Below are 21,789 nucleotides of genomic sequence, written 5' to 3' on the forward strand. Positions count from 1 at the left end.
CCAAAGGGGTTAATATCCCTTGGAGACTTAAATAGTTAGTTTAGCAAATCGTTCCACAAATATAACTTTCTGCGCACCTCCCATAGAGAAGCTTTTCTTGCAGCTAAAATTGTCTCAATGGAATGTTTTAGGAGTCTGTAAAACTCATCTATTTGTGGATGAATCCATCAAGCCTTCGTGGGGGTGGAAAAGGAGAAGCAGAAAGATCAGATGGAAAAAGAATAAGCAGTAGCAACAGCTTTACAATCAAGTAAAGAAGCAGTGAAAGTTAGAAATATACAAGTGAGAGGGGCCAACGCGTTAGTAGGGCAAGTGTAGAGATTAGAAGAAAACTAATTAAACTGCTGATTAGGACAGTGGTACGAAGCATATAACACCTTTAGTATCTCCTCATAACAGTGGCAGTATGTTAAGGTTTTTTTTCCTAGTTGCTTTCTGTTTCCCAAATGTCCTGTTGGAACAACGTCGAATTCTAGACCAAAGGAAACCTTTCTTTGAGCGTTTCCGAAGACTGGAGGAACAGGTATGTAATACAAAGTATTAGTCAATTATCATTGTAATTCATTTATGTCACATGATATCATTTGCATTTGTCTGTGATGAGTCACTAAAAGCAGAATGACTGCTAATCACTGTGTAATATGTAAAGCTAGTTACAGGGTCATGCATTATCTTAGATATTTCCCTTTAGAACAAAGTTTAGGCTTTGCCCTATAAATAATTTAATTATTAAAGTAAAAGCAGCAGTCAGATGTGAGAAGGTGATACATTGCTTTGATGTCTGTTCTCAAGATTATATTATGGGATGGCTTAATAAATTCACTCTGTAAATTGAAAAAAAAAATTCTAAATTAGTCAGGCTTGAAAATTTATAACAAATTTGCCTAATTTAGTTTTGTAACATCAGAATCACTATAATATTTTTTAAATGGTATAATAACCTGGCAACAAATAAATCTCATTACATTTATTCTGCTTTTATAAACATAATGAAAAAAAAATAGATTATATTCACCAAACCTATAACAAATCACTATTACCTCTTTAACATCTAATAACACCTCAGTTACAGATTTCACTTTTTAAAATGCGACTTTGAAACCTTTGATTATTTTTAAAGTATTAAGTAAGATTTAAAGGGACGTGGGGGTCGATCCGATATAAAGCGTCGCCCGCAAAAGCCGGCGACGCCAATATTTACGCTGATTTGGTATCCTATATACGGCGTAACCTAGAAGTTACGCGCGTATATTTCTGCCGTCGCCCGTAGTTTTTTGGGCCATAGGCACGTATACCAAACCAGCGCAGTTTGGTATCCAATATGCAGCGTAAGGACTTACGTGGCGAAAATGGAGAAAACTTACTCCATTTTCACCTTGCCACAAAAAGCAGCCGTAAGAAGCCTTACGCTGACTATTGGAGCCCCGTAACTCCCTAAACTAACTAGAAAATAAACCTAACACCTAACGCATGCGCAATGTCTATCTCCCTGTCAACCGCGATCTGCTAAAATAAACCTAACACCTAACGCATGCGCAATGTCTATCTCCCTGTCAACCGCGATCCCCCCCCCCCCCCCGAAATCCCTAATAAAGTTATTACCCCCTAAACCGCCGCTCCCGGACCCCGCCGCCATCTACATAAACTAACCCCCTACTGTGAGCCTCTAAAACCGCCGCCATCTACCTTATCTATCCCCTAATCTGACCCCTTACACCGCCGCCACCTATATAAAAATTATTAACCCCTAATCTAATCCCCCTATACCGCCGCCAGCTATATTAATATTATTAACCCCTAATGTAAGCCCCTTACACCGCCGCCATCTCTATTAAAATGATTAACCCCTAATTTAATCTACCTACCCCGCCGCCAGCTATATTATCTATATTAACCCTAAGTATATTATAGTTAATATAGTTATTACATTATATATATTAACTATATTAACCCTAATTATATTAGGGTTAATATAGTTACTATAGTATTTATATTAACTATATTAACTCTATCTAACCCTAACTAAATTTATATTAAATTAATCTAATTCATTTATAAACTAAAATATTCCTATTTAAATCTAAATACTTACCTATAAAATAAACCCTAAGATAGCTACAATATAATTAATAATTACATTGTAGCTATGTTAGGGTTAATATTTATTTTACAGGTAAATTGTTAATTTTTTTAACTAGGTATAATAGATATTAAATAGTTATTAACTATTTAATATCTACCTAGTTAAAATAATTACCCAATTACCTGTAAAATAAATCCTAACCTAAGTTACAAATACACCTACACTATCAATAAATTTAATAAACTACAAACATCTATCTAAAAATACAATTAAATTAACTAAACTAAATTACCAAAAAAAACAAACACTAAATTACAAAAAATAAAAAAAAGATTACAAGATTTTTAAGCTAATTACACCTATTCTAAGCCCCCTAATAAAATAATAAACCCCCAAAATAAAAAAAATTCCCTGCCCTATTCTAAATTAAACAAATTTCAAAGCTCTTTACCTTACCAGCCCTTAAAAGGGCCTTTTGTGGGGCATGCCCCAAAGAATTCAGCTCTTTTGCATACAACAAATACAATACCCCCCCCCATTACAACCCACCACCCACATACCCCTATTCTAAAACCACCCAAACCCCCCTTAAAAAAGCCTAACACTACCCCCCTGAAGATCTCCCTACTTTGTCTGATCGGAACAGCCAATAGAATGCGAGCTCAATCTGATTGGCTGATTGGATCAGCCAATCGGATTGAACTTGAATCTGATTGGCTGATTCAATCAGCCAATCAGATTTTTTTAACTTAATTCCGATTGGCTGATAGAATCCTATCAGCCAATCGGAATTCGGCGGACGCCATCTTGGATGACGTCATTTAAAGGTACCTCATCCAAGTTCAGCAGTCGGCCGGGATGGATGCTCCGCGGCGGCGGAGCGAAGAAAGAAGATTGAAGATGCCGCCGGAAGAATGAAGACTTTGCTGCCGCTTGGAGGAAGACGTCGCCGGAGGAAGAATTCTTCTTTGCCGCTTGGAGGATGACATCGCCGGAGGAAGAATTCTTCTTTGCCGCTTGGAGGAAGACATCGCCCGGATCGGATCAGGAGTTCGGCCCGGTGTGGTGAAGACAAGGTAGGGAGATCTTCAGGGGGGTAGTGTTAGGCTTTTTTAAGGGGGGTTTGGGTGGTTTTAGAATAGGGGTATGTGGGTGGTGGGTTGTAATGGGGGGGGGGGATTGTATTTGTTGTATGCAAAAGAGCTGAATTCTTTGGGGCATGCCCCACAAAAGGCCCTTTTAAGGGCTGGTAAGGTAAAGAGCTTTGAAATTTGTTTAATTTAGAATAGGGCAGGGAATTTTTTTATTTTGGGGGTTTATTATTTTATTAGGGGGCTTAGAATAGGTGTAATTAGCTTAAATATCTTGTAATCTTTTTTTTATTTTTTGTAATTTAGTGTTTTTTTTTTTTGTAATTTAGTTTAGTTAATTTAATTGTATTTTTAGATAGATATTTGTAGTTTATTTAATTTATTGATAGTGTAGGTGTATTTGTAACTTAGGTTAGGATTTATTTTGCAGGTAATTGGGTAATTATTTTAACTAGGTAGATATTAAATAGTTAATAACTATTTAATATCTATTATACCTAGTTAAAATAATTAACTATTTACCTGTAAAATAAATATTAACCCTAACATAGCTACAATGTAATTATTAATTATATTGTAGCTATCTTAGGGTTTATTTTATAGGTAAGTATTTAGATTTAAATAGGAATATTTTAGTTTATAAATTAATTAGATTAATTTAATATACATTTAGTTAGGGGTTTTAGGGTTAGATAGAGTTAATATAGTTAATATAAATACTATAGTAACTATATTAACTATATTAACCCTAATATAATTAGGGTTAATATAGTTAATATATATAATGTAATAACTATATTAACTATAATATACTTAGGGTTAATATAGATAACATAGCTGGCGGCGGGGTAGGTAGATTAAATTAGGGGTTAATAATTTTTATATAGGTGGCGGCGGTGTAAGGGGTCAGATTAGGGGATAGATAAGGTAGATGGCGGCGGTTTTAGGGGCTCACAGTAGGGGGTTAGTTTATGTAGATGGCGGCGGGGTCCGGGAGCGGCGGTTTAGGGGGTAATAACTTTATTAGGGATTTCGGGGGGGGGGGTGGATCGCGGTTGACAGGTAGATAGACATTGCGCATGCGTTAGGTGTTAGGTTTATTTTAGAAGATCGCGGTTGACAGGGAGATAGACATAGCGCATGCGTTAGGTGTTAGGTTTATTTTAGCAGCCAGTTTAGGGAGTTACGGGGCTCCAATAGTCAGCGTAAGGCTTCTTACGGCTGCTTTTTGTGGCGAGGTGAAAATGGAGTAAGTTTTCTCCATTTTCGCCACGTAAGTCCTTACGCTGCATATTGGATACCAAACTGCGCTGGTTTGGTATACCTGCCTATGGCCCAAAAAACTACGGGCGACGGCAGAAATATACGCGCGTAACTTCTAGGTTACACCGTAAATAGGATACCAAATCAGCGTAAATATTGGCATCGCCGGCTTTTGCGGGCGACGCTTTATATCGGATCGACCCCTAGATTCCCAAATGTTGAAGCACATGAAAGTGATGCAGCATAACTGTAAAAAACTGAATAGAAAATATCACCTGAACATCTCCATGTAAAAAGAGGAAGATATTTTACCTTAACGTCCCACTACAAAGGGACTTCAAACAGCCAATCAGGATGCAGGTCCCAGGAGTAAGCATCTGGCATGTTCAGGCACAGTCATGCAATTTCCCTACTCTTACTATGAAATCTCATGAGAGTTCAGTGAAATCTCATAAAATCACAATAAAGCATAGCATTACCTCAGCACTGCTGATGCTGATTGGCTATATATTTTTTTTTTTTCAACATGCAGCTGGACAGTAGCTGAAGTATAACTGTTCACAGACCACTTATTATTATTGTGTTTACTGAAGAAATTTGAAAGGTAATATATTTTTCTTTTTTACACATAAATATTCAAGTGCTATTTTCTTCTCAGCTTTTTATATATAGGTATAAATATATACAGATATATAGGAGGATATCTATTTAGAAATACTTAGAACATATTCCACTATGTGAAGAACATTAAAAAGTGAAATATTAACAGTACAAAGGGACATTCCAGCTAAAACTGGAATCCACATGGATGCATATCAGTTTTTAATAGAAACATTTTTATTATATAACTGTATTAGCAAAAAAGGCTTCTATTAAAAACTGTAGCTGTTTCAAAAGTGTATTTAAGTATGCTACGTGCACCAGCATTTTAAACACAGCACTTGCTCAGCGATCCGAAGGTGCTTGTGCCATCTAGTCATGACTCAAATTGTTAATTTCTGACATGATACAATCACAATGGCACTCTGAGGAGCTGCAGTATTTAAAATGCTGGTGCACTGAGAATATTTAGCTTTGCTTCACATGCACGTGCAGAGAAAAATGTTAACACTAAAACAGTGATAACTTTAAGAAGAAGCACTTTTGCAAATATGTTTCTCTTCAAAAATGTAATTCATTATCTATGTGCATTTCAATTTTGACTGGAATGTCCCTTTAAAACACTTTGGTAAAGGGACAGTAAAGTAAACATTAAACTTTATTTTCATTTCACTCCTTTTGTGAAAAAAAAAACTTACCTTTTAATCTTCACAGCAGCTCCAGCTTCCTCCACCTGTTGCAAAGCCTATTTCTGGGTCTAAAATGAGGAATACGGCTTCCTCCAATCACAGCATTGAATCAGACACTGATTCCCCCGGGGGGGGGGGGGAAGCCTTGATTGTAGGATGACCTATCCATCATTTCTGACATCAGAAATGGCTTGCGATGACCGGAGGAAGCTGGAGCTGCTGTAAAGATTAAAAGGTACGTTATGTTTTACATCTGGAGTGAAATGTAAATTTTGATGAAATAAAGTGCCCCTGTTTTTAATAGAATTTTTAAAAACCGGGCACTTTAGCATCAAAATTTACATTCACTTTAATGATTCAGATAGAGCATGCAATTTTAAACAACTTTTCCAATTTAGTTATCAAATTTGCTTTGTTCTCTTGGTATCTTTTATTGAAGTGTAAAATAAGAGCTCAGGAGTGTGCACGTGTCTTTAGTACTCTATGGCAGCAGTTTTTTCCAACATTATTTGTAGCTTTGTCATACAATGTTGTAAAACATTGCTGTCATAGAATACTAAAGACTTTTGCACACTCTTATGAGCCTACCTAGTTTTGCTCTTCAATAAAAGATACCAATAGAACAAATCAAATTTGATAACAGAAGTAAATTGGAAAGGTATTTATAATCACATGCTCTATCTGAATCATGAAAGTTTAATTTCAACTTTACTGTTTCTTTAAAAATGCATATTGCATAAAAATGATTTTACAAAACTTCAGATTCTTTACTCAAATGGATATATATACATACATACATATGTATGTGTGTTTATATGTGTATATATGTCTGTAAATACATATATACACTAGTAAATACATAAAATGCATATGTAAACACATATAAACATATATATATATATATATATATATATATATATATATATATATATATATATGTCTAACACAACCTTAGCACTCCCTGTAAGGCAGTGCTTTCCAAACTGTGTGTCGGGACACACTAGTGTGTCGGCAGCAGTGTGTAGGTGTGTCCCTGCTTCAGCACAATTTTTTTTAAATTTATTTTTTTGGTTTCTGACTTTCCGCCTGCCTGCTACACATATCACATGGTTGACACGTGATTGATACCTTGTGGGTCACAGATCATCTTAACCAATTGGCGCAGCTCAGTGGGAACTGAAACTATTCCCATTGGCAGCTTTGGCGGCACATTGGCACTTGACTGCATGTGTAGTCTCCTTAATTGGCTCGTGACTGCATGTATAGTCATTGAGTGGGACAGCAGTGTGTTGCAGTGTGGGCAGTAGTCAATCGGACTCACCGAGCTCTGAGGGCGGCAGCTTAAACGCTGAGCATAAGTCAGTGGGGGTTTATTGCAACTAGCTCCCAGTAGTGCATTGCTGCTCTAGCTCTTGATATATGGATAGGAAGTGGAAACTTAAAAATGCTTGATGATGAAATGTGGGTGTCTTTATCTAATATTCCACCAAATATTCAGAAATTGTGTTCATCCCATTAACCTCATACATCACATTAAAATAGTAAGTAGCTATTGGTGTTATTAAACTATTTTTAATTCTTGCACATACATACTGTTACTATATATAATTATACTTATATAATTTATGTATGTGTCCGTATCTCTTAAAACAAGTTAGTTGAACCTCCTTTTTGCTAGTACAACTGAATTAATTACTGTGTCGCAAAATGATGTAGGTCTAAAAAGTGTGTCACCAACATGAAAAGTTTGGAAAGCTCTGCTGTAAGGTAACAATGGCCAGTGCAGAGTCTCCAAACACACTCCAAAGAAATAACTTGCACCCAGTTTCTTCAATAAGGATATTACCACTTATTCACATATTATCAAGGATCATACAGGTCCCAGGGGGAGGACCGAAACGTTGGATGTTTTCGGATGTGAAGTGTACCACAATATGTGAATAAAGTGGTAACATTCTTATTGAAGAAACCGGGTGCAAGTTAATTCTTTGGAGTATATATATATATATATCTATATATTTAGCCGTGTGTATGTATGTTAAAACCCTTTGTAGTTTTGTTTTTTTCTAACACCTGAAACCTCATATCTTTGAGCCCTTACAACATTTTATTGCAATTATTTTTTAAATATTTTTTATAAGATAGTGTAATTATGAGTGTTACTGTACTTTGTAATGTATTTTTTATGTTTTTTGTCCAACTTGTATTTAACGAGTGTTAAATTCAATTGCGATTGAGCAAATGAGTTTACTTTCAACTTGTAACGCACATGCTACTTCTGCATTGTATAGGACAATCAACAACTCATATTCTAATTCATGTAAAGGGAAAAAAACATAATTTAACATCTCTGCCTCAGTCTTCTAAGCATCTGCTTACTTTCGAGTAATACTTATAAAAGGATTTAAAAGTTTTTCTAGGTATTTCACTTTAAAAAATAATAATTATAATAATATACAATAGCGCTTAAAGGGACACTGAACCCAAATTTTTTCTTTTGTGACTCAGATAGAGCATGCAATTTTAAGCAACTTTCTAATTTAATCCTATTATCAAATATTCTTCATTCCCTTGGTATCTTTATTTGAAAAGCAAGACTGTAAGTTTAGATGCCGGCCCATTTCTGTGAACAACCTGGGTTGTTCTTGCTGATTGGTGGATAAATGAATCCACCAATAAACAAGTGCTGTCCAGGGTTTTGGACTTTCTTTTTCAAATAAAGATAGCAAGAGAAAGAAGACAAATTTATACTAGGAGTAAATTAGAAAGCTGCTTAAAATTGCATGCTCTATCTGAATTACGAAAGAAGAAATTTGGGTTCAGTGTCCCTTTAATATAGGTTTAATTTATCTAGACAATATTTTCATATATACATCTGAAATGGAGCATGTTGCCGTTTTAGGGTGTGTTGCACATGTAAACGAGTAAAGAATTATTTCAAATCCTCTTGTTATACGTGTTTTATACTTGATCAATTTGATCTGTATTTGTTGCCAAAATAAAGCGCAAAACTCCTGATAAAGAGGATTTTTGATTGCCAAAGCAATTGCTGTCTATGCATTGTATGGGTGATTTTACTGCTATCTGCTCAGATTCCATCTGAAGTTTTCCCAATACGGAAATGTTGTTAAAGGGACAGTAAAGTCCAAATTAAAGTTTAATAATTCAGACAGGGCATGCCATTTTAAACAACTTTCTAATTTACTTTTATCATCAAATTTGCTTTATTCTCTTGGTATTCTTAGTTTAAAGCTAAACCCTATGTAGGCTCATATGCTAATTTCTACGCCCTTTAAGGCCGCCTCTTATCTGAATGCATTTGACAGTTTTTCACACCTAGAGGACATTAGTTCCTGAGTTTCATATAAATAACATTGTGCTCATGCCCGTGGAGTTATTTCATTTAGTACTACTTGCCTGAAATGCCAGTCTGTCAAGGTAATCACAGAGGTAAAAAGTATATTAATATAACAGTGTTGGTTGTGCAAAACTGGGGAATGTTAAATAAAGGGATTATCTATCTTTTTAAACAATTACATTTTTTGGTGTTGACTGTCCCTTTAACAATTGGATTGTGAAAAAAATACTGATACACAGAACTGGAAAGACGGACCTGCTCAAAATTCATTTCTGTAATATAATAAGGTGTATTCTTCTTAAAGTTTATTTGACATTAAAGGAACAGTAAACACCTTGTAATTAAAATATATTGTCTTGCTAAAGAATAACATATCAGACAATTTTTTTTTCTTAATTTTTTTTGAAGATTACTTTATGTCACAAACTGATTTTATTTGCACAATTCTGGTAATAATCCTGAGTGGCAAATTGTTTTTTTTTTCTTTTTTGCTTCACTCTCCTCTCTTTACCTTCTCTATCTCTAGTTATTTTAAAGGGACATGAAACCCACATTTTTTTCTTTCATGATTCAGACAGAGCATATCATTTTAAACAACTTTCTAATTTACTTCTATTATCTAATTTGTTTCATTCTTTTGGTATCATTTGTTAAAGTAGCAGCAATGCACTAATAGTTTCTAACTGAACTCATGGGTGAGCCAATCACAATCAATATACAGTATATGCAGCTACCAATCAACAGCTAGAACCTAGGTTCTCTGCTGCTCCTGAGCTTTCCTAGATAAAGTACAATGTTGGAGATAAGCAACTAGCGCCTAGATATGTATGCCTGCTACACTATAAATAGACCCCCTACACCTAATTGCATCAGCCAATAGGATTTTTTCTACCTTAATTCTACCTTTTTAATTTTCTACCTTTAAGGGACATTAAACACTTTGAGATGGTAATATAAAATGATAAATTGTATATAATAAAATAACTCTGCAATATACTTTCATTATTTATTTTGTCCTCTTTGCCTGTAATTCCATTCTGAAATTGTGAGCTGTTCAGTTCCTGTTAGAAATGGAAGTGCAGAATACTGTTAAATCCAGCACAACCATTGGCTGCACACTCTAGTGACCTATTTATAACTGACCCTAATTGGCCACAGCAGAGAAGGTAACACAAGTTACAACATGGCAGCTCCCAGTGTTTTATAGACACTAAAACTTTACACTTATGTTGTCACTTTTTAAACAACTAAGGAAACTTTAAAAAATACATCTACATGTTAGTCATGGACTAATCTTTTCTTTGAATGCATCATTCTATCTAGCATGTATTTAGTGTTTAATGTCCCTTTAATGTTTGCGAGGCGGGAGGAGAGCAGCGGTTTAGAGGTTAATTTGTTTATTATAGTGGTGGCAACGTTGGGGGCGGCAGATTAAGGGTTAAAAAGTGTAGGTAGGTTGCAGCGACATTGGAGGCGGCAGATTAGGGGTTAATAAATATAATGTAGGTGTCGGCGATGTTGGGGGCAGCAGATTAGGGGTTCATAACTATAATGTAGGTGGCGGCGGTGTCCGGATCGGCAGATTAGGGGTTAATAAAAATAATGTCGGTGTCGGTGATGTCAGGGCAGCAGATTAGGGGTTAATAAGTGTAAGATTAGGGGTGTTTAGACTCGGGGTTCATGTTAGGGTGTTAGGTGTAAACATAAAATGTGGTTTCCCCATAGGAATCAATGGGGCTGCGTTACTGAGTTTTTACGCTGCTTTTTTGCAGGTGTTAGACTTTTTTCAGCCGGCTCTCCCCATTGGTTCCTATGGGGAAATCGTGCACGAGCACGTACAACCAGCTCACCGCTGACTTAAGCAGCGCTGGTATTGGAGTGCGGTAATGAGCAAAATTTTGCTCAATGCTCACTTCTTGTCTTTTAACTACGGGTTTCTGAAAACTCGTAATACCAGCGCTGCAGGTAAGTGAGCGGTGAGGGAAAACTGCTCGTTAGCACCGCATAGCCTCTAATGCAAAACTCATAATCTAGGTGTTAGTTAGTAGAAATGTGATTGTTTTGCAGTCGTTATCTGTTAAAAGGGGGCAAAATAAATAATGAAAGTATATTGCTTTTATTACACATAACTAAACATTTTATATTCAAATCTCAAGGTGTTTTCTGTTTGTTTACTGTCCCTGTCTGTAAAGCTGACTGCTATTGATAGATTATGACTTATGCAATTGCAAAAATATCTTTATATTTACAGAAACAAACATGTTTGCCTATTTATAAAAAATGATCAGCATGAAGCATAAGCCAATCCAAGTTAAAAATGACCAAGCATAATTACACGGCAAGGAGTGTCCATCGCTCAAATAACTGTATGAAAGCAATGAAGCGTTTCATGCAATAATAGCATTGACATGAACATCCATATTGTTAATGTGGTAATCCTCTCATTTTTCTCTGCACATGCATGTGTGAAGCATAGCTAGATATTCTCAGTGCAGTTTAATACTGCAGATGCTCAGAGTGCCAGTGGGATCATATCAGCAATTAACACACTGAGGTCAATTTATCAAGCTCCGTATGGACTGCGGCTCCCATAACTCGTCCACCTGCTCTGAGGGACACCGCAAATCTGCAGGGGGGGCATTGCACCAGCAGTTCACAAGAACAGCTTGTGCAATGTTAAATGCAGACAACGTATGCTGTTAGCATTTATCGATCTGCCGCGGACATGATACGCTACATTGTATCATGTCTGCTCGCACATTAATAAATTTACCCCATTGAATCATTGCCAGATGGTACAAGAACCTTAGGTTCTCTGACCAAGGGCTGTATTTAAAATGCTGGTGCACGGTGCATACTTAAATATAATTTTGAAACAGCTATAGCTTTTATTAGAAGCACTTTTGCTAATATTTGTATCTTACAAAAATACTTCTATTCAAAACTGGATTCCAATGTTGGCTGGAATGTCCATTTAATTTGCTTTTGCTGTTATTTCATTGTATTAATTGGAATTGCTTTGAAATTAATTAAAAATAAAACACATGTGTTGCTGTACAATGTTTTCATTGTACCATTTAACCAATTGATTGGAATCAAGGCCATGGTTCTTAGAGGTAATTGGTGTGGTCAGTAGTATGAAGAAGCAGTGGGATGGGAGGATCACATGAATCCCAGGTATTGGAAGAAGGTCTGTAGTTGCATAAAAAGGAAAAAAATAAGAAATAATTAATAATTTCTTAATTGAACTATGTTGTTTTATTTAAGAACATGGTGATTCTAGATGTTTTAAAATGAAAGGTCCATACTAAGGTTTGCACAAAGCCAGATATCAAAGGTGAAGGGCGGGTACTAGTGCCAGTTATCATTTTCTACAATTTATGCCCACCTCTAAAGCTTTCTTTCCCCCCATTAACCTATTTCCTTTGTCCTTTTGGTGATATAAAAATAGTAGATTTGCAAATACATGGTTATTGGTATCTGTGAGAATTTGTCGTTCTACAATATTGGCTAGAGGTGACCACCAGTATCCATGATTAGAACACCACAGAAAAAGAGTTTTTTTTTAAATCATATTAAAACATATTGGGCCGGGATTATTAGTGGAACGGTAGTTTGTGTTCGCGTTCAAAACGTTTAAAACTGTTAAAAGTATTTTTTTTTGTGCTCAGAGATTCGAGCTCGTATTAAGAGTTGAAAGTAAAAAGTTTGCACTCTCGCAATCTTAAGGTTGGAGTAACAAATAGAATTTACAAGAGTCGCGAATGCAAAATCGCATTCCCCTATAGACTTCAATGGAGCCAAAACACCCACAAGTCACAAAAGCACGATTGTGGTATTTAAATCACAACATAAGAAGATAATTTTGCATATGTTATGATCCAAATGCTCTCTCTGCAAATAGCAGAATATGTTCTATTAAATCTTAAAGAGCTATTTAAATATACTGTAGTATCTAATGGATTTTTGCACAAATATATATTTAGACCTGATTATATATACGTATAGATATATACAGATATATATATATATATGAATATCTATTTTAAAATAAATAGAACATATTATGCTATGTGAAGAACATTGGAATGTATAATATAACATTTAAATAAATATAAATATTGCATAAATAGGATTTTTCATGTTTTCATCTACTTGACTGCAAAGGGCTCCAATGCACTTATTTATATGTCTATATATGTATACATATGTATATATGTCTGTAAATACATACGGCTAGATTACGAGTTTTTGGTCGGTAATGGTGTGCGGGGCTAACAAGCCTTTTTTTTCTCACCGCTCACTTAAGACAACGCTGGTATTACAGGTTTTCTTCAAGCCGGCATTAGCCTCAGAAAAGATAGCGTTGAGCAAAATTTTGCTCCACATCTCACTGTAATACCAGCGCTGCTTACGGTAGTGGTGATCTGGCAAAACCTGCTCGTGCACGATTTCCCCATAGGAAACAATGGGGCTGAGCTGGCTGAAAAAAAACCTAACACCTGCAAAAAAAGCAGCGTTCAGCTTGTAACGCAGCCCCATTGTTTCCTATGGGGAAATAAAAAGTTATGCCTGCACCTAACACCCTAACATGAAACCCCGAGTCTAAACACCCCTAATATTACACTTATTAACCTCTAATCTGACACCCCCGACATCGCCGACACCTGCATTATATTATTAACCCCTAATCTGCCGCTCCGGACACCGCCGCCACCTACATTATACTTATGAACCCCTAATCTGCCCCCCCAATGTCGCTGCAACTATATTAAATTTATTAACCCCTAATCTTCCGCCGCCAACGTCGCCGCCACTATTAATATATTTATTAACCCCTAAACCTAAGTCTAACCCTAACCCTAACACCCCCTAACTTTAATATAATTTAAATACATCGAAATAAATTTACTACAATTAAAATAAATTAATCCTATTTAAAACTAAATACTTACCTATATAAATAAACCATAAGATAGCTACAATATAACTAATAGTTACATTGTAGCTAGCTTAGGATTTTATATTTATTTTACAGGCAACTTTGTATTTATTTTAACTAGGTAGAATAGTTATTAAATAGTTATAACTATTTAATAACTTCCTAGTTAAAATAAGTACAAAATTTACCTGTAAAATAAATCCTAACACTACACTATCATTAAATTAATTACATAAATTACCTACAATTAAAAACAATTAAATTAAATAAACTAAAGTACAAAAAAACCCCACTAAATTACAGAAAATAAAAAAAGAATTACAATTTTTTTTAAACTAGGGTAGGGAATTTTAATTATTTTGGGGGGCTTTTTTATTTTATTAGGGGGATTAGATTAGGTGTAATTAGTTTAAAAAAAATTGTAATTCTTTTTTTATTTTCTGTAATTTAGTGGGGGTTTTTTTTAGTTTATTTATTGTAATTGTATTTAATTGTAGTTAATTGTAGGTAATTTATGTAATTAATTAATGATAGTGTAGTGTTAGGTGTAATTGTAATTTAGGTTAGAATTTATTTTACAGGTAAATTTGTACTTATTTTAACTAGGAAGTTATTAAATAGTTAATAACTATTTAATAACTATTGTACCTTGTTAAAATAAATACAAAGTTGCCTGTAAAATAAAAATAAACCCTAAGCTAGCTACAATGTAAGTATTAGTTATATTGTTAGCTAGCTTAGGGTTTATTTTATAGGTAAGTATTTAGTTTTAAATAGGAATAATTTATTTAATTGTAGTAAAGTTATTTAGATGTATTTAAATTATATTTAAGTTAGGGGGGTTAGACTTAGGGTTAGACTTAGGTTTAGGGGTTAATAAATTTAATATAGTAGCGGCGACATTGGGGGCGGCAGATTAGGGGTTAATAAATATAGGTAGGTGTCGGCGATGTTAGGGACGGCAGATTAGGGGTTAATAAAATTTAAGTAGTGTTTGTGAGGCGGGAGTGCGGCGGTTTAGGGGTTTAATATATTTATTACAGTGGCGGCCGATGTCCGGTTCGGCAGATTAGGGGTTAAACATTTTAGTTAAGTGTTTCCGATGTGGGGGGGGGGCCTCGGTTTAGGGGTTAATAGGTAGTTTATGGGTGTTAGGTGTACTTTGTAGCACTTTAGTTAAGAGTTTTATGTTATGGTGTTAGCCCATAAAACTCTTAACTACTGACTTTTAAATGCGGTAGGAGTCTGGACAGGAGAGGGTGTACCGCTCACTTTTTCAAGCAATTGTAATACCGGCGTTAGGAAAATCCCATTAAATGATAGGATACGCAATTGACGTAAGGGGATTTGCAGTATGCGAAAATCGCGGGGAAAAAAGTGAGCGGTACACCTGTACCTGCCTGACTCGTAATTCCAGCGGCATTAAAAAGTAGCATTGGGACCCCTCAACGCTGCTTTTTAAGGCTAACGCAAGACTCGTAATCACAGATGTCCAAAGTAGATAAAACTTGAGTTTTATTTTCCAAAGTATAAAAACCACGAGGAGATAAACACGTAAGAAGGAAGGTGGTGTGGCAAACACAGCTTACGCATTTCGACTGGTAGCGTAGTCATAGCCCTCTATAAGTTTGTGTTTAAACTGAATGTGCACATTTTTATAATGGAAGTATATTAGACCTTTTTTTTAATTGCATGCTTTATCTGAACCACAAAACTTTAATTTTTACTTTAGTGGTCCTTTAAGCAGAATTTTCTTTTTTCCCCTGCAGTTTCGTCGATTTCAAGAATTAACACTAACACGTCTTCAGGGGATTGCAGAAAACTATAACATCTCGTACAATATTGATGCTCGCTTTGATAACGTTGCGGTCCAGCAACAGATGTTGACTGAAGCTGTCAATGCATCCAGCGAAGTAACTCAGACAGAGCTAAATACAATAAAACTGTGGTTGAAAAAACTTCAGAAAAAAAGCAAGAAGCAAGATGTAAGATTTTCATCACTGGAGCAAGTGTTGACAAAAAAACAACAAACAGGTGGCCAAAGAGCAGAAGGATCAAAATATTGTAATATCTAATCTGACATCTGCATTCAGCAATCAGAAAAGATTAATTGATCAACTTATGAAGGAAAATAATGTTTTACAGAAACGAATGGCGCTGATTCAGAGGGAGAGAAGCAAAGTTCCAACCTTAGAGGAACAGCTCAGAGGTGGCTTAGACAATAAGTTATTGCCACCAGTGCGCTGACAGCAACTCAACCGTTGAATAATACCCTAGAGAATAGCCAGGCTGTAAATAAAGAGAATGAGTCAAAGCCAGTTATAACTGTCCAGCAGAATATGAAAAAGCTTCAAGCCAAGCACGAGCAAACCAAGAGACTTCAGAAAAGAGCATCAGCAGCTTATTCCACTCAAGAACAAACATATACCAATGATAGCACAACCTACAAGTGAACTAAATAACACTGGTGTGAAAGAAGAAATCAGGGCTAATCTTCAAACCACCACATTGCCTTCAAGCACAACACAGACAGGTCAAACAACAGCTTAAAAAAGAGCTCACAAGCAAGGAAGGTTCAAGTAAGGTCTATATAGAAGGTTATGGAAGGGACATTGTTTATACAGTTGTACTTTTCATGATGTGTTTACAATTTTTTTATATATGTTTGGCACATACAGGGCCACTCTTAGTAATTGTGGGGACCAGGGCAAGACATGTTTTTGGGGCCCTCTTTTTCCCCGGACCCTGTATGGCCTACCCATTGTATGGCCCTCCCATGGCCCTACATTTAATGAGTCCTATATAAAGAATAACACTATGGGGCCCATTTATCAAGCTCCGAACGGAGCTTGTGGGCCAGTGTTTCTGGCGAGTCTTCAGACACACCAGAAACAGCAGTTATGAAGTTCCATAACCCTGTCCCGCCTGCTCTGAGCAGGCGGACAGAAATCACCCGGAATTTCAACCCCGATCAAATACGATCTGGTTGATTGACACCTCCCTGCTGGCGGACAATTGGCCGCGAGTCAGCAGGGGGGTGGCGTTGCACCAGCAGCTCTTGTGAGCTTCTGGTGCAATGTTGAATACGGAGAGCGTATTGCTCTCCGCATTCAGCAAGGTCTTGCGGACCTGATCCGCACTGTCGGATCAGATCCGCAATACCTTTGATAAATTGGTCCCTATATATTCAAAATTCATAACCAAAATCCAGAATTTACACTGCACCTTCTCATACCTTCACCCGTAATGACAATGCTGGGCACAACAAAGCATGAGGTCCAGGGCGGGTGCCCCTCTCACCCTGCCCAAACGGCAGGCCTGGGCACATATGTAGTAGTTTAGCACTGGATTTGAAATATTTGTATGCAAATTAAATTATTTGATATTATCATTTTATTACCACAATTTGCAATGTGCAAATCTAGAGCAATCAAGTGATATACCTCATATTAAAGGACCATTAAAATCCTCTTTTGAAAACAGCACTACCCAGATTTATTCCTTGTTTGGCATAGGCTGTGCTTCTCAGACACCACAGCAAACACGGATATCAATTCAGCCAAATTTTATAATTAAAACTGACCTTTATTTTAATGCATAAGGGTCCAACATTGAAATGAGCAAAAATAAAAGTCAGTTTTAATTAAACATTTTGGGGACCGATTTATCATCAGTCTGTCCGACATGATCCGACATGAAACTGCTTGTGCAATGCCGCTCCCTGCAGATTGGCCGCTAGCAAGGGGTGTCAATCAGCTTGATCGTATTGGATCGGGCGGATTGATGTCCGCAGACTCAGGGGAGGCAGACCAGTTATGGAGCAACGTTCTTAAGACCACTGCTTCATAACTTCTGTTTTCGTCAAGCCTGAAGGCTCGCGCGGAAACAGGGACATCAAGCTACATTCGGAGCTTGATAATTCGGCCCCTTAGCTGGACTGATATCTGTGTATGCAAAGGACAATTAAAGGAACAGTCCACTCCAGTATTTGTATTGTTTAAAAGATAGATAATCCCTTTATTACCCATTCCCCAGTTTTGCATAACCAACACTTATATTAAAGGGACAGTCAAGTCCAAAAAAAACTTTCATGATTCAAATAGGGCATGTAATTTTAAGCAACTTTCGAATTTACTTTTATCACCAATTGTGCTTTGTTCTCTTGGTATTCTTAGTTGAAAGCTAAACCTAGGAGGTTCATATGCTAATTTCTTAGACCTTGAAGGCCGCCTCTGCATTTGACAGTTTTTCACCACTAGAGGGCGTTAGTTCATGTGTTTCATATAGATAACATTGAGCTCATGCACGTGAATTTACAGAGGAGCGAGCACTGATTGGCTAAAATGCAAGTCTGTCAAAGGATCTGAAATAAGGGGGCAGTCTGGAGAGACTTATATACAAGGTAATTACAGAGGTAAAACGTGTATTAATATAACTGTGTTGGTTATGCAAAACTGGAGAATGGGTAATTAAGGGATTATCTATCTTTAAAACAACTAAAATTCTGGTGTTGACTGTCCCTTTAATATACTTTTTACCTCTGTGATTACCTTGTATCTAAGCCTCTGCTAACTGCCCCCCTTATTTCAGTTCTTTTGACAGACTTGCATTCTAGCCAATCAGTGCTGACTCATAGGTTAACTCCACGGGCATGAGCACAATGTTATCTATATGGCGCACATGAAACTAATGCAGACTAGTTGTAAAAAAAAACCCTGTCAAATGCATTCAGATAAGAGGCAGCCTTCAAGGGTTTAGAAATTAGCTTATGAGCCTACCTAGGTTTAGCTTTCAAATAAGAATACCAAGAGAACAAAGCCAATTTGATGATAAAAGTAAATTGGAAAGTTGTTTAAAATTACATGCCATGTCTGAATCATGAAAGTTTAGGTTTGACTAGACTGTCCCTTTAAATACAGTAGAATTACATAATCAATACATGCATAATAAAAAGACATTGCAGTAAAACTCTGAATTTATAATGAGATATAGATTTTTTTTCTGACAGATTTCAAAGTTTTGTTTATTTTCCTGCCCTCTATATCATGTGATAGCCATTGGTCATATCGCAGACTCATATTCATATATACTGTAAACATGCCCAATAGAAGCTGGAGCCTCAGAAAGTGTGCGTATAAAAATACATTAAAAACATTTTTTTGGACATGAAATTTTGACTTTAGTGTCCCTTTCTCCTGCTTTATTTATACAATTAGGGACTAATGAGGTTATACCCTGATGTAAGCTGACATTTGAGACTTGCCTCCTCCCTGTATACAATTGAAATCATTCAATCTACGATCACTGAACTCTAGTTATAAATCTAGAATTGTACCTAATTATAAAACCATATATATGTATGTGTTTTTATTCCTATTTTTGTAGATCACTTAAAGTCATTCTTTTATGTATGTCAAAATTATTATTATTATTTTAAGCTATGGAATGTTGGTAATGTATATGAATCAACATTATTCATGCCTTTGGAGTATTTTTTAGTGTTTTTTTTTTTTGTCTAATTATTTAAAAAAAAATCATATTGTAAAGCAGAAGGCAGATAAAGCGGCATAAGTAAATTAGCCCGCTAACCCAACACTGCGTTAGACCCACTGTTCTAAACCCGAAGTGAGTTAGGAAAACTTTGAATTCCTTATGTTCTTCACATAGAACATTTTATTTATATATATATAAATATATATATATATATATCATTATATATACATGAATATATACAGATATATATATATTATATATACAGATATATATAAAAATGTATATTTAATTAAAAATAAAAAGAACATAGGAATTTCAAAACACATTCAAACACATAAAATTAATACAATTTGCATGTTTCAAGGTATTTGACTGGGAAAGGATCAAAAGTGTATATATATATATATATATGTCTATATAAGTGTATACATGTGTATATATGTGCACATGCATATTTAAACACATAAACACATATATAACTCTCTCTCTTTCTCCCCCCCCCTCTCTCTCTCCTTATATACACATACACATTTTTAGACATTTATATACATTGGAGCCCTTCCAAGTCAAACACTTTGCCATATACCCATATACCTTTTGACCTTTTTAAAACATTTTAGTAATATTAATTTGATATATATATATATTATTAAATATAATATATATGTGTGTTATTCTTTATTTTAATGTTTTCATGTGTTTTGTGCAAGTTTTTAAAACCTTTTTTTAATTACTTTAGGTCTAAAGTCAAGCTAAATATTTCTAGCGCAGTTACAGTTTTTCCGTTCGAGCGCGAGCTATAAATTTCAACTTGTACTGCCAGTGCAATATCCATTGAAAGTATAGGCTGCGCTACCCCTTCTCTGGTTAACGTGCTTTACCATAGATTTGTAAAATCAAAGTTGTTAGTACAGTCAATCGATATAGCTTATCATGCCTACACTATCATTAGTGCGCCACTTGTAATCTGGCCCACAGTAGAAATATAATGCAAAGAAAAAGCTTGCTATCACTGTCCCTTTAAACAAATACTAAACCAGGATTTTCTTAGCTTTTTTCATTTGAGTAGGGACGTTAACTCTGACATGTTTTTATTTTTTCTCATTAAATACAAATATAAATGAAATAGCTCCTACATCCCCCCCTTGATTTCATTAACACTATACTTATTTTTCATTTCAGTTTGCAATGTAGATTACATGCTGGTTTTCCCCAACTCTTCAACTGAAAACTTTGTCACCTTCAGAAGGGGACTACGGGAGACACTTCTTGAACTTTCTATCTGCAGTTGGATTCGTATAAATTCAAGCTACGTTGGCACAATTCTTTCATATGCTACAGAAGAGAATGACAACAAATTGGTCATTCATGGAAGAAATGAAGTAGCCCTTTGAGTCTCTTCATTTTGTGATAGGGGATCAACTTTCGAGAACTGCCAGTGGTTTCATTTCTAGATGGTAATTGGCATCACACCTGCTTCATCTGGTCATCAATTCAAGGCAAATACTGGTACTACGTTGACCGTAGATTAACTTCTACTGGTTCAAGATTTCAGAAAGGTTATGAAATTCCACCAGGAGGATCTCTAATTCTTGGTCAGGAACAAGATAGTTGGGTGGTGGTTTTGATAGCTCAGAAGCTTTTGTGGGTTACCTGGCTGGATTTGCAATGTGGAACCATGCTCTATCACCAGGAGAGGTCTCTAGCATTGCTACTGGGCAAAGCCCTGGGCAAAGATACCATATTAAACCACTGGCAGATGCATCTTCACTTCATGGGCATGTGCAGAAGGTACACTGCAATGTTTGGAGCAATGTTTATAGTACGAAGGAGAGTATTTGATGGCACAGAGTGGTTTACCCCGGAATAAGTTTTTACACCTTTAGGTTATTGCTAACCCTTTAAGTTGGGTTGACATTGTTAACCTATCAGAATATTAAAATGACAATGAATAAGATTAAAAAAAAACTTGTTCTTGAAACTAATATCTCAATGAAAAAACACTGCAATAATGCCACTGCAAAATTGAGAGCTGTCTAACCATCCCCTTGTCATATAGTAGTAGTGAAAGGCAATATCAGCTCCATTATAATCAATAAAAACTGCTTCTATTTTGCAACCTTTAACTGCAACATAAAATAACTTTCACTGTCAAATATACTGGCATCACAAAAAATGTTTTAAAAACATCAAGAATAAAAGTGAAAAAAAATCAAGTAGTTTTAAATGCTGAGTCAAACCTGATCATCCTTTGAAACTCACCGGAACAT

General features: G+C 35.7%; 1 protein-coding gene across 1 annotated transcript; it reads left to right on the forward strand.

Moving 5' to 3' along the window:
- The first annotated feature begins 189 nt into the window (after positions 1–189).
- On the forward strand, positions 190–21,487 carry PTX4 (pentraxin 4). The gene is given in 9 exon segments (XM_053694222.1): positions 190–523; positions 15,796–16,050; positions 16,052–16,262; positions 16,265–16,475; positions 19,412–19,434; positions 20,702–20,907; positions 20,909–20,940; positions 20,942–21,126; positions 21,129–21,487. Coding segments are annotated over 9 exon segments (1,473 nt in total). The 5' UTR covers positions 190–406; the 3' UTR covers positions 21,362–21,487.
- The last annotated feature ends 302 nt before the right edge of the window (positions 21,488–21,789 follow it).

Source organism: Bombina bombina, chromosome 11, assembly GCF_027579735.1.
Source record: "Bombina bombina isolate aBomBom1 chromosome 11, aBomBom1.pri, whole genome shotgun sequence".
Taxonomy (NCBI): domain Eukaryota; kingdom Metazoa; phylum Chordata; class Amphibia; order Anura; family Bombinatoridae; genus Bombina; species Bombina bombina.